The sequence below is a fragment of the Phascolarctos cinereus genome, unplaced genomic scaffold (genome assembly GCF_003287225.1).
Source record: "Phascolarctos cinereus isolate Bilbo 61053 unplaced genomic scaffold, phaCin_HiC Scaffold_2;HRSCAF=192, whole genome shotgun sequence".
In the NCBI taxonomy this organism is placed as follows: Eukaryota; Metazoa; Chordata; class Mammalia; order Diprotodontia; family Phascolarctidae; genus Phascolarctos; species Phascolarctos cinereus.
Genome location: NW_027555625.1, coordinates 271310005 through 271324125, shown reverse-complemented (window position 1 = coordinate 271324125; position 14121 = coordinate 271310005). Strand labels below are relative to the sequence as shown.

Sequence of the window (14121 nt, the reverse complement as noted above, 5' to 3'; positions counted from 1 at the left end):
ATGAAATACTAGAGTAATGTACGCAGTTTAGGTGGGTGCACAGGCAATGTGAGTAAGTGAGGCAGGTATGTACTTTTAGCCACAGAGTAGGTGCAGACGCATGTTATTATCAGTCCATATTTTGAGGGGGATTCAAACATTCAGTGCTGTATTTTCAGCTTTATCCATTTTGTTTTGCAGCCAGGGGAGACCAAACAGTTGGTTCCAGGCGGCTTGGAAATCATCATGTTTCTATGAGTGTTGGTGTGCCTGGCACAGTCTCACAGTCTCGTTCCTTCAGAGCCTGCTAGCAGAGGCTGGCAAACACACAGGCACACACATGAACGTGCTCACATGTGAGCACCTACACACACAGTTGTACATGGGCACACAGCCCATTCACCCCCCTCTATATGTGGATATACATGTATGAATATACATACATACATACATATGTATGCTCATCAGAAGCTGGAGTGTCTGGGTTTAAAGTGGCACCTTTCTTCTCTGGCATGATTGCTCTGCTCCTCTTCCCCCCAAGTCCCTCCTCACTCCCCCACATCCTTGCCCTGAGCAGATGCCTACTGTGAAGTGTTCCAGGGGGTTCCAGTTGAAGGACCTAGGGAATGCTGGAGTTCTGTGCAGGGAGGTGTTGAGAGGTCTGTGTGCATCTGACTATTGTGAGCTGTCTTCCCCTATTGGCTCTGAAGAGCCTATGCTGAGCTGGGTCTGCATGACAGGGGGAGGCTCCGTGTCAATAAAAAGAGGGGGAAACAGGCATCAGAACTCCAGTTCTGAGGAGGACGCACGCTGTCCATTTGCAGCCCCTGTCGCTGCTGCAGTGAGGAAGGCTGCCAAGGAAGGACAGATCCTTCCCCTGACCCCAGGGACAAGACCACACTGAGCCTTGCAAGAAACCTGCTGGATTGGACCTGCCTGTGTCATCGGAAAGCACACCTACTGTGGGAAGGTGAGAAGCTTTTCAGGGACTAAGAGACACATAGACACAGGTAAAATTTCAGCCTGGGCAGGAGGGTGGGGGGCATGGAATTTTATTTGTTTTTGTCAATTTGTGCCTGGGGAGCTCAGTGAGGTTGGAAACCAGGGAGAGTGACCCTCTGAAAATTTCACACTGGGGGCTCATTAGTTAGCTCCAAGAATGATTTACTGAGTGTCTGTTCCCTGGGATTTGCCTGTGGTTACCATTCCTGTTTGAAATGAGTGTGTTCCTCTATACGTGTAGTTGATAACCAGTTGCTGCCAGCTATGCTTTGTGGATGGCAAACCCGGTGCTCTCTCAGCCTTATGGTTTCTGGGATAAGACGGGTGCCCTCCAGTTTTTGGGTACATTCAGCCAGCTCAATTTCTGTCCACCTTGTGCCATACTCAGCAAGCTCCATGCTCTCTCCCCTGGCCAAATAGAATGGAATGCTTGGAGTTGATAAGCATAGCTCAAATGTCCATGGTACTTCAGCATCTACAAAGCACTTTCCTGATGATACACTTTGGAAGTATGGAGTGAAAGTATCATTCTCCCCATTTCTAGACTAGAAAACTGAAAACCAAAGGAGAGCTGACTTGCCCAAAATCACGCAGCTGGTCAGAGTCAGAACTAAGACTCAGAGTTCTCTTGACTTCAAATCCAGGGCTCTCCTTAGAGCTTCAGAGAATCAGGATACTTTTTAAAAAAAAAAGGTTTGTGATCTTTTTTGGAGTTTAGATAACAGGGCCTTGGCGCACTGGGGTCCAGGAAGTCACCATTTGCCATGTTTCTAAATGTACAACCAGTGCCAACCTTTTTACTTGTCCCCCAATCATTTTTAATTACTGACAGTAGTATTCGTTTCAGTGCCTTGATTCCGGGTAATTTTGCAAAGTATGAAGCTTTTGTCTTTTTCTCAGAGGAGAAGGGAGAACAGATTCTAAAAGCAAGCATATTTGGAAATCATCCCCTTGTCTTCTCTTTGGTGGTACTTGTTTTGATGAAAGCTGTAGAGTAACACGGACGAGTGACAGAGACAAGTTGGGGAGAGGGGAGGGAGAGAGTAACAAAGCCTCTTGCCTGAGTGAAAAAACCCAGACAAATTTTCTTTTTAAGTGTACAGGATTCCAAACTTTTTTCTAAGAAAAAAGTTGCAAAGACTCTGAAGGGAAGGTTATGCCTAGCCAGATAATGCTGGGCAGAATTGGGTATTGGAAAGAACAGATGATTAGAGTCTGGAAGAACGAAATTCTAGTCCCGGCTTTGCCATAAATTAACTGTGTAATCTGGGGTAGAATCATTAAGAATTAAAAGTACAGTAAAATATGCTTAACACTCAAATTCTACTGGTGGTGGGAAGAGCCTCATAGTAGGAATCAGCGGGGTATGGTCCTGTCTCTGCCACAGACTTACTGTAACACTGCTTTGGACAAATTGCTTCCCTTCCAAGGACTTCATTTTCTCCAATTATGAAAGAAGGGAATCAGAGTAGATAATCTCTCAGATTTCTCCCAGCCCTGACATTTTGTGGTTTTTGTTCCAGCTCTAAAATTCTATGACTATGACTTGCTCTTGTCTGAGCCTCAGTTTCCTTATCTGTAAAATGATGTGGGTTGGGCTAGATTAGTTCTCTTTTAGCTCTAACAGGCTAAGATTCTAAAGGTAAATCCAGCCACCTTTTACTTTCTATAGTATCTTTTATCAATAGTCTTCTAGCTCTTTACAAATATTCCTTAATCACGTTCCTCTCCTGAAATATGCACAGCAGGGTAACAGATCTGATTTCAACGCCCCTCCCACACACAGAAAGCCTTCATTCCCCATTATGCCTTTCGTAGATTGATAAAACATATGCTTCTTTGTATTTCCAGTCTGACAGGACTCGTGTAAGTGTCATTGTTATGAGGATCAGAATATCACTTTGCTTCTTTTCTTCCCCTCTGCTCCCTCTTTCTCTTGTTTCTTCCTCTCAATTTTCTCCTTGCTTCTCCCTGCCTTTTGGTTCTACTTCTGTAGGTCATTTATCTCCAAGCACTCAGTGCAGATAAAGCCTGTGTGGGGTAGTCGGTACAGGAACAGGTGAGTTATGTTTGGGGGGGGAAGCTTCTGCCTGCTTGGTGACAGTTGATCAGGAGCCCACTGTTTTGTCCCCTGTGAGCTAGGGGTTCACTAGATGATACACAAATCCTATGTCTTCTAGAGAGGTGTGAAGGCTTACACCAGTTCCTCTGAATGTTCCATGTAATTGACAATTTTTTAACTGTCAGGGAAATGGACCAGTTTTGTAAATTATTTGACCATCTGCAGTCACAGAATGCCAGAGCTCAGGGAGACCTCAGAACACAAAATATAGTTGTGAGCTGGAAAAGAATGTAGAATTTATCAGATGACATAAAACTTAGCTTATCAGGGCTGGGAGGGACCTTAGAATATGTAACATAGAATGTCACAGCTGGGAGGGAGCTTAGAACATAGAATATAGGATTTAAGAGCTGGGAACAACTGTGAATCACAGAATGTTAGAACCTAAGAGCTTTAAGTGACAATTTCACTGTCCTGAAGTTAAAAGGGACCTTATAGACCACCTGGTCCAAATCTTCCCCAAATAGGAACCCCAACTAAAGCATCCTTGACAACAGATCACCCAACCTCTGCTTGAAGGCCATCACATGGACAGTCCAGAATGTAAAATGTTATCACTGGGAAGGACCCTTCAGAGACCATCTAGTCTGGACAATCTTAGCCTTTTTCTGTCATGATCCCCTTTGGCCTTTGATCCCCTCTCAGAATCGTATTTGTTGCCTACAATGCTAAATTTTAGTTAGTTTTAGTGAAAAATAAAGATGTATTTTTTTTCCCCATTCAAGTTCACAGATGCTCTGAAATATAACAAAAAGCAACAGTAACTAGAATTTAAAAAGTGCTTGCTGGGTACTTAGTACTAAATGCTTTACAAATATTATCTCATTTGATTCCTACAACAACCCTGGGAGAGAGGTGCTATTATTATCCCCATTTCATAGATGAGCTAACTGAGGCAGATAGAAGCTAAGTGATATGCCCAAGCATCACACAGTTAGTTAAGTATCTGAAGCCAGATTGAAATCAGGTCTTGCTGACTCCAGGCCCAGCACTCTTCCCCTGTGCCACATAGCTCCCTTGCGCCTATCTGTGGATCCCTTGGTTAGGACTCTTTTTTGTCATTGTGGTTGAGTCATTTCAGTTGTGTCTGACTCTTTGTGACCCCATTTGATACTGGAATCATTTGCCATTTGCCATTTGCCATTTGCCATTTCCTTCTCCAGCTAATTTTACAGATGAGTAAACTGAGGCACAAACAGGGTTAAATGACTTGCCCAGGGTCACACAGCTAGTAAGGCTGGATTTGAACATGGGAAAATGAATCTCCCTGACTTCAGGCACAGCACTCCCTCCAATGTGCCACCTACCTGCCTTGGACCTGTCTGTGGACCCCTTTGTTCAGACTCTTTAATTTAATCCAACTCCACCATTTAACATCTAGAGCAATGATGATCCAAAGTGTATTATTGCCGTGTACAAGGTGATGCATCTAGTAGGTTTTAAAGCCTAGACTCATTAGCCCACAGGTTAGAGCTGATGGGGACTTCAGATGTCATCAGTTCCAAGCCCCTTCATTTTACAGGCAACAAAACTGAGGCCCAATGATTTGCTCAGGATTATCCAGGTAGTAAGTAGCAGGGCTGGGCCTTGAACCCGGGTCCTCTTACTCCAAATGCAGAGCTCTTTCAACTACCTGACAGCTGAATGATAAACATTCTCTCACACCTAGCAAATCTGCATGAGCTGTGGCCCCCTACTGCTCCTTCTTTTTTATCTCCACCCTGAAATAAATTCATTTTATCTTTTACCTTCAAGATCTTGGAACCCTCTTTGAATGTTGGTTATTGATTATCCCAACCCCCAGGTCTCTGGGACTTTCCACTATGGCCATTGTATTTTATTAGATGTCTTAAATCATTTTGATAGAAATCAATATTTGGGAGACGATTTCAAGAAATGTCAGAGAAAATATAGAGAAGTAACCTGTTTCTCTCACCCATTTTCATCAGTTCCTGTCACTTTGGGACATAAATGACACGTTCTTCATTGGAACTGACAAAGAGCTAAAAATATTTATTGAAATAGAAATCTCTGCCAGAGAGGCAGGGCACTGAACATTGACTCTGTGACTTTAGGGAAGTGTGAGGCCAAGTCCTTTTAAGCCTAGTGCTGATCAACGATTCCCAACTTCGCACAAATTGATTTACTGGGGAGTGGAGTTAAATGGGCAGGCTCTATTTAGGACTCAATGTTTCTGAAAGCTTCTGAATGTGCCCATCTGTTCTCTCCCTTGCACCAGAGCTCTTCTCCAGGTTCTCTAAAATCTCTGCTTTGCCTGAAACACAGGTGCTTCCCCTAATCACTCTATGCAAAGAGATGCTGGGCATTTTTATCTAGGGTCTCAACATCCCTTTGCATCTCAGCCAGTGAAAACACAAAGCGATTGAGTTCAACGCCTGTTTACCAAGCTTTTCTTATCAGTTTTGCGCTATGGTTCTTTAACTAACTGGGGCTGAAAGCTAGGAATCTGGGAAAGTACCAGTGGAGAAAATGTTTATTTTTCAATGTGCATTATGGAAATTTAAGCTCCTAAAGCAACATATTTTCTATCTTATCCTTCCTTCTTCTTTCTCCTTCTCTACCACTTTTGTCGTTTTCCCATCTCTTCTTTCCCCACCTATTATCTCTCTTGATCACTTGTACCTTTCTTTATTCCATTTTGTTTACTTACTTCCTCCCTCTATTTCTCCCTTCCTTCTGCATCATTCTCATTCTACATGTTTCTTCTCCTGTATTGATTAGCTCTCTTTTTCTCAGCATGGTTCTTGCTCAGATTGTTTCTCTATTAGTCAATTCAACTGAACAGACATTTATTAAATACCTACTATAATAGTTAGAATGGGCAGCTAGGTGGTGTAGTAGGTAGAGCACCAGGCCTGGAGTCAGGAAGACCTGAGTTTAAAAAATGACCTCAGATTAGCTATGTGACCCCTGGGCAAGTCACTTAACCCTGGTTGCCTCAGTTTCTTCACCCGTAAAATGAGCTGGAGAAGGAAATGGCAAACCTCTTTGCCAAAAAGACTCCAAATGGGGTCATGAAGAGTCAGAAATGACTGAACAATAAAAATAGTGCATACAGCATAAGAGGCATCCTGGCATAGCAGATAGAGTGTTGGCCTCAGGTTTGGAAAGATTTGAGTTCAAGTACCATCTCTGATACCTATTGGTTGTGTCACAATTTCTCCGTGCCCCAGGCAACTCTCCAAAACTATGAGTTGGAGGTGTCAGTATACATTGGTAGGGGAGTTTCCTTGCTTGGAGTTTCCTATACCCACGAAATCATCATTAGCACCAAAAGACTTTAGAGATCATTTAGTTCAATGGTCTCATCTTGCAGATAAAGCAACTGAGTCTCAGAGAGGCAAGGTGATTTACTCAAATTCACAGAGGCAGGAAATCACTGAGCTAGGCTTCCAATGTGGGTCCTCAGATTCCAAATTCTATGATTTTGCCTAACTAACTCCCATGACTCAAGTAGCCTACTCTTCACTCGCCATTTTTTTCTCTCTCTTTCCTCACTCACCTAAACCAGAATGTGACCGACTTAGATGCCCTCCTTGGAAAAGGGTTATTTTAAAACTATTTTCAATTCATCATGCAGTGATATTGACCTCTGCTCTGTTGTTCCGTTGTTCCTCCTCTGGATATTAGCCTGAAATGAAGTTGTGGCTGACCCCTCCCTGACAGGGACTTAAGCCCTTTGTTTGCCGTGTCTCACCCATTATGAAACTAAGTGATCTGCACGTTTGCCTCTCAATACAGATGGCAAATCACACCTCATCAGGTTTTCATGAATACTGAGGGTACTAATAGGTCCATTGTTTCCCATTGACCTCCTTGGCCCACTATGAACACAGAGAGCTACAATGCCTGGTCCTATGAGTGGTATGAAGGATGTTGAATTTGTTTTGTCTTGGTGGAGATGAGCCAGGGAGTAATTAGCTTGCCATTTAGCATCATTTCATAGAGTAGCATTATTGGAACAGCATCATTTAGTGGAGAGAGTCTTGAGCTGGGATCCAATTCATTTACATCCACTAGCAGTCACCATGTGCCAGGCACTGTGCTGGGTACAGGGAATGTAGGGACAAGAACTAAAGAGACCTTGCCTTCAAGGAGCTTACGTGGGTGAGGGCAAGGTTGGGAGGGAACAGCGTGCACACAGAGAACTCAATAAGTAAACAAACAAATAAATGCACAATGTGTGTGTATATATACATATCACATATGTGATAAATAAATTATATATATGATAAATATACAATAATTTCAGAGTAAAAGAAAGAAGTTAAAACTGGAAGGACCAAGTAAAGACTTACATAGCGGGTAGCACATAATCTGAGCCTTGAAGGCAGCTAGGGCTTCCAATAGACCAGGAGCCAAAAGCAGTGGGGGGAAGTTATACCCTGTCTGTGACTTGCTTGCACGTAGTTGTTTGCTTGTCTTCTCCCCCATTAGACCATGAGCTCCTGGAGGGCAAGGACTGTCATCTGCCTTTCTTTATATCCTCATTCTTAGCACAGTGCCTTGGTACACAGTGGTGCTTAATAAATGCCTACTGACTGACAGAGGGAAATTTCATCCTGATGCCAGGAAAAACCTCCTAATAATTTTCCAATAGTGGACTAGGCTTCCTTGGGAGGCAGTGGATTCCATCTCATTGCAATTTTTGTCCTCAAAAAGAGGGTGGATGACTACTTCTCAGGTTGGTTATAATGGGGACTATGCGTAAGTGTGTGTTGTTGGGAGTGGGTTGGATTAGATGGCTGTGAGGTCCCTTCCAACTCTAAAACTCTGTAATTGTGTGGGCCCAGAACAGAAACGTGGCCCATCCATGATGGATGTGGGAATGCCTATCTCACAGGCTGATGTGAGCCTTAAATGAGACAGTGTAAAGAAAGCAGTTCACAAGCCTTACAGCAATAGAAACATATAATTTTTTATTATCAAGTCAATGATATATTCTTGATGTCTCGCAGTAATTCTAAAAAGCACCAGGCTTAGAGTCAAATGACTTGGGTCCATATCATGGTCATAGATCTAGAGACGGAAAGGATCTTAGAGGCTGCCAAGTACAGTTCCCTCATGAGCAAATTGAGGCCCAGAGAGTTTAAATGTCAAGCCCAGGGTCAAGGGTCTGAGGAAGGATTTGAATCTAGGTCTTCCTGACTCATGGTCCAGTGTCCTAACTACTAGACGTTCTTCCTCTAAGTCCTTGGAATACTGAACCAAGTAAAGGTGAAATATTTCTTCCTTCAGTGTCTCCTCCCTTTCTCCAAATTACCTGGTTCTGATTTCAGCCTTAGACAGGGAAAGAAGGGAATCTGGAGCAGGTAGGAGAGGCGTCTTCTGTTCTAGAACCCTGGGTCACGTGATTCCCTCCAAACTTGCAGGACTTGGTCAAGTGATGGTGTTAGGGGAAGGCCTGTCCTCAGGGCAGTTCTCAGCCCCAGCAAGCCTGGCAGGCCTGGCCTCCAGTTTAAACTCGAGCTTTCCTGAGTATTGGCTTAGATCTATCTAATAAAAAAAAAAAGGAATATGGATTTGGAGCCAGAAGGGGCCCTAGAGATCTCCTAGCTCAGAGATCTTAACATTTTTGATTTCACAGATCCCACGGGAAGCCTTTCTGGTGAAGACCATGGATCCCTTCTTGGAATAATTGTTTCAAACAGATAACACAGCATGTATAGGACTACAAAGAAAATTAATTATATTGAAATAGGCATCAAAAATTTTTTTGAAGTTCATAGACCCCAGATTAAGAATTCATGACCTAGTCCAACCCCTTCATTTTATAGACAAAGAAATTGCAATGTAGAGAATGGGAGTGGCCTTCCTAAGGTAACACAGGTGGTGAGTGGCAGAGCCAGGATTTGAATCCAGGGCTGCTGACTAATAATGAATTGTTTTAAAAAGAAGCTGCCTCCTTACAATGAAATTTCTTTGAAAGGGAAATATATGTATATATGTTGTGTGTATGTATATGTGTATGTATGTGTGTATACACAATGCATATAGGGTATGTGCATATGTATGTGTATGCATATGTACACACATATCCTGCATATATATGTATGCGTGCACACATAGGTCATATGTATATGCATATTTCTATATATCCTGCAATGCACTGTATACACATAATGCAATACATACATGTAATGCACATGTATGTATCTTTTGTATGTAATAGACAGACACATGTGTGCATATATGGGTTGTCCTCAAAACTTAAAACTACATTAAGACTTTTGGGATATCCTCTGTGTGTGTGTGTGTGTGTGTGTGTGTGTGTGTGTGTGTTTTATTTTGGTTTAAAGTATTAGATACAGTATTATTAATTTATATGCAATATGCAGTATATAATAATGTTAGATTTTGTGAATATATCTACATATACATACACATATGTATAGGTGTGTTTGTGTGCATAACGTGTGTACATGTATGCACAAAGAAATTCCACTGTAGGGGGACAGCTTCTTTTTAAATAAATTTGGTATTACTCAGAAGTCCTGGGTTCAAATCCTGGCTTTGCCACTTACTACCTATATTACCTTAGGAAGGTCATGCCAAGTCTCTACACTTCAGTTTCTTTTTCTATATAATGACGGGGTTGGACTAGGTCATGGGGCCTTAACCTGGGGTCTGTGAACTTTAAAAAAAATTTTTTTATAGGGTGTCTCAAAAGTCTTTAGACTTTAATCAGCTTAAACCTGCACTAAGACTTTTGGGATACCCTGTATATGTATGTATATGACGAAAAATAAATCCAATTGTAGATTGCATACAGAATGATACAAATCATATTTGGAAGTAAAAGGGTAGCCTGTATTTGGACCAATACAGTAGTCATCCTCCTAAGACCTCTTCCCATGACTCATTGTAGGTGTTCAGAGTGACTCTGGACTCTTGAGGCTTCTGCCAGTAAAATGTAATCACTGGCCAGTCTTACCAAGCTAATTAAGTACAAACTGAGAGATGGACTGTATTTATTGTTCTGATAAATAGAAGGGGAGGATCATTAGGAGCTTAGCCCCTGGGAAGTGAAATGATTACTTTTTGGCATAGTAATTCTTAAAAGGCATCTCCTAAGGCATGGAGGTGATCCATTGAGGTGATCATCGTGTTTCGGAGCATACCTATTCTGTTTTATAATAGATGTTTAGTCCAATCCACAGAAAAAGCCTGTGGATTGAGCGTGGCTAGTAACTAGACCTCTGTGATCTATCAACCCTCTCTTCCCAGAATAAGATCTCCATTTTCCCTTTCCTCTTCACTGTCTGCCCTGGAATAGCTGTGCTGACTCTGAATTCCATTAATTCAAGGCCAGAAGGGAGAGGAACTCAGTGATTCTGTTACTTGAACCCTTCAGTGGTATCAGGGTAACAATAATTGGTATTTCATCAAATGAAAATGTGTAAACATAGCAGAAAAACACCATTAATCTTCAGCCCTGTCTTTTCTCTTTATCTTTCTTCCTTGTCTTTCTCCCTATTCTCTGGCTAGGTTCTGGTTCACCTCCTTCCCCCTTTATTCTTTTCCTTTTTTCCTCTCCTCCTTTCACTTCTCTTTTCCTTCTCTCTTATTTCCTCCCCTCCCTTCCTCTCTTCTCCATGCTCTCCTTTCCTTTCCCTCTCTTCTTTGCTGTTTATCTTCCCTTTCCTTCTCTCTCCCATACGTCCTATTTTCTTTTACTTCTCCCTTCCTCCCTACCCCACTCCGTTCCCCTCTCCTTGATTTGTCTTGAAATGAACTTGAAGTAGCAAGTATTGCTGAGAACCTTGAGATATCAATGGGAGAAGCCCCCTACCCACCTGCTAACAAATGATCCAAGCTCACAACTGGGGCTCAGTTCATGGTTTAAAGGGAGATTACAGTCTTTGAGGAGTAACCACAGAATCATTAACCATTAAGACTTGAAGGGACCATAGAAATCATTTAATTCAACACCTTAATTGTATAGAGGAAAAACCTGAGGCACAGAGAGGAAGTGACTTGCCCAAGGTCATACAGAGAGTTGGTGACAAAGCAGAGTCTAGAGCCCAGTACTACTGACTTCTAGGCCATGACTCTTTCCATTGAACCATGCTACTGTGTGGTTTGATCTTGGGCAAGTCACTCACTCTTGGCCTCAGTTTCCCTATCTGTAAAATGAAAGAATCATATCAGATTCCTTTTCACCCTGACATGCCATGTTCTGTATTCTGAGGTCCCTCCCAGACTTAACATTCTATGTTCAAAATTCCCTTCTAGCCCTGACATTCTAGGCTTCTGTGATTCTGGAGTGGGGCCAGTAGGGATAAAGAAGAAAGAATGAGTGCCAGAGATGTTACCAAAGACAAAAAGGCAGGATTTGATGGCAGACTGGGTATAGATGAAGGGAGGCAAGAGTCAAAAGAACCCAATACTGTTCAAATTTTCCACAGGCCAGAGAGTAGCTTTTGGGGCGTCTGATGGCCTCGTCTCTAGTCCCTGTGTTTCTCTTTCTCCCTATGCAGAAGGTGTTTCCAGAACAAAATGGAGTGGCAGGTCTTGATTCTTACTCTGTGCCTCAGCACATTTCCCTCAGTCTCTACAGATTGCCCAGCCCAGTGCTCCATGTGTGCTGTACAAACTCAAAACCTGGACAAGCCCATCAACCCACTGGTAGGTATTGAATATGTCATTGTTATTCTAGGTATTGTCTGGGTCACAGATGATTGAACTGTTCTGAGGAAGCATGGGGGAAGGTCAGCATAAAAAGACCTGACCTATGAAGTAATCACACTGCTTTCCTTTCCTTTTTGGGGGGTGAGGGAAGGCAATTGGGGTTAAATGACTTGCCCAGAGTCACACAGCTAGTAAGTATCTGAGGACAGATTTGAACTCAGATCCTCCTGACCCCAGGGCGGGTGTTCTATCCACTGCACCAACTAGCTGCCTCCAGATGACTTTCCATAGGTTTACTAGAGAATCATGGAATCATAGTATATTTGATGTACATGGGACCTTAGGCCATAGACTGTCAGGGCCTTCTAGAAAATGTCATAGTGATCTAAGCCTACTTTTGACAGCATAGGTCTTTCTTTCAAGTGATTGGGCAAGAAACTAATTTTCCATCCCTGAGTCCTTTTCTGCTACTAGACCTACCATAACGTGAGTTGACGACCAATTTTGTGTCGGCCCACTCAATGGTATGGGATATGTTAAGATGATCACAAAGGTCCCTTCCATCTGTCAATACTATGACCTTATTGGAGAGCTGAGAGCTAGCATTTGAATCTTCCCTCTGAGATTACCTCATTTATCACATACCTACATACATATATATATGTATATATACATACACACATGTATACACACATATCTTGTTTGTATGTAGTTATGTGCATGTTGTCTCCCCATCAAACTGGGCTCCTTGAGGACGAGGACTCTCCTCACTTTTCTTTGTATCCCTGGTGCTTAGTACAGTGCCAGGCACTGAGTAGGTGCTTAATAAATGCTCGTTTACCAACTGACTTCTTGTCTTCTTGCTTGGTGTGCCACAGACGTGTTTCCTGGAGTGTCAGACCATCCTGCCGTCTAACACGGAATGGGAGAAGTGTAAGAGCTTTCTGTCGCTATTCACTCCTTTTATGTTGGGCCTTCGTGGGAAAGGCGAGGTTGGAGACATGTCGGTGGCCTCTGAAGAACTATATGGTGAGCAGGATAAGCCCTACCCAGGGCTCGCCAAGACCATGGAGAAGTTTGCCAACGTCCTGGTGCAGGAGAACGCCCACGGCAGAGGCCCGAGCCACAAATACGGGGCACTCCTCCCCAGGCTCGGTGAACAGGCGGTGTCCGAGATGATGGAAGATTCGCAGCAGTACCACAGAGCCTTGGAGACCCGAGAGCCGGGCTACCCTAGCGAGGACGCAGCGGCCGCTTCGGCAGGAAGCCCAAAGGATGAGATGAAACGCTACGGGGGCTTCCTGCGCAAGTATCCCAAGAGGAGCTTCGAGGTGGCCGGGGCCGGTGACGGCCAGGAGCAGGAAGACTTGCACAAACGCTACGGGGGCTTCATGCGAAGAATCCGCCCCAAGCTCAAGTGGGACAATCAGAAGAGGTACGGAGGCTTCCTTCGGAGGCAGTTCAAAGTGGTGACGCGGTCCGAGGAAGACCCCAATGCCTACTCAGGGGAAGTCTCTGGCCTGTAGAGTCTCCCCTCAGCCCTCAGCAGAAATAAGCTTGGAGCTGATCTACTTCTTGTCTGGACTAATTACACCATACCTATACACCATGCTTGGCTGCATATTCTATACAGATGGAAGGTCCAAGCCCACTTCAGTGGTACCCAGTCTGTCCAGGTCCTGGCGGTGTCTGTGTCTGAGCTTAGCAGCAGGGAGAGGCATGTTGGTTTCAATCTCATCTTCCATTCATTTCTGAATCTCACTGTGGTGGAACTGAGATATTTTATCCTTGTGGTACCAAAACAGACTGACACAGACAGACAGATACACCCCCACACGCAAGAAACAAAAAGTACCCGATACCCCCAAACCAGTGGATTTTGATCTTTTCCCCCCTTAGAATACCTTACCTGTAAGGGACCAATGTATCTTCCTCCTGTACAAAGCCCCTTAGCAGACACCTGTGAGTGCAGGCACTCCCATCTCCTAAATGATTGGGCCAAAGAGTGTGTATTCCACTTCATGGGCACCTGACAAAGAGCTTTTAGGACCCAGCCCTTGTTGCCCCCAAAACCTTCTGGGAAATGTAGTCTGAGTCTGATAGAACAGTACTTGCCTATCCAGACACTCTTACATTATATATATATATATATATATATATATATATATATATATATATATATATATATATATATATATATATATATATATATATATATACACATTTCCTGAATTCTGGGTAACCAAAATGATTGAGTTCTCTAATGAATGTACTCTAAATACCCTCTAAAGAATTTGAGGGCCTGTGCTGTCCTCCACCATTTATCCATCCCCTCAACAAACATTTATTTAAGGCCTAATGTGTGT

The 14121-nt window shown here is 43.2% G+C and overlaps 1 protein-coding gene across 2 annotated transcripts; it reads left to right on the top strand.

Annotated features, from left to right (window-relative positions):
• The first annotated feature begins 495 nt into the window (after positions 1-495).
• On the top strand, positions 496-13909 carry PDYN (prodynorphin). 2 transcript variants are annotated; one of them, XM_020965704.2, is made up of 3 exons: positions 496-989; positions 11605-11752; positions 12634-13909. In XM_020965704.2, the coding sequence occupies exons 2-3, from the start codon at positions 11624-11626 to the stop codon at positions 13279-13281; spliced, it is 777 nt and encodes a 258-aa protein (XP_020821363.1). In that variant the 5' UTR covers positions 496-989; positions 11605-11623; the 3' UTR covers positions 13282-13909. The 2 variants fall into 2 exon arrangements, with proteins under 2 accessions (XP_020821363.1, XP_020821364.1); XM_020965705.2 differs by having other exon boundaries at positions 497-949.
• Positions 13910-14121: the final 212 nt, after the last annotated feature.

Excerpts from the sequence above, each read along its gene's own strand:
- PDYN (XM_020965704.2), top strand. The coding sequence starts at position 11,624 with ATGGAGTGGCAGGTCTTGATTCTTACTCTGTGCCTCAGCACATTTCCC. Across the intron at positions 11,753-12,633 it reads ACAAGCCCATCAACCCACTG|ACGTGTTTCCTGGAGTGTCA; the intron begins GTAGGTATTGAA and ends GGTGTGCCACAG.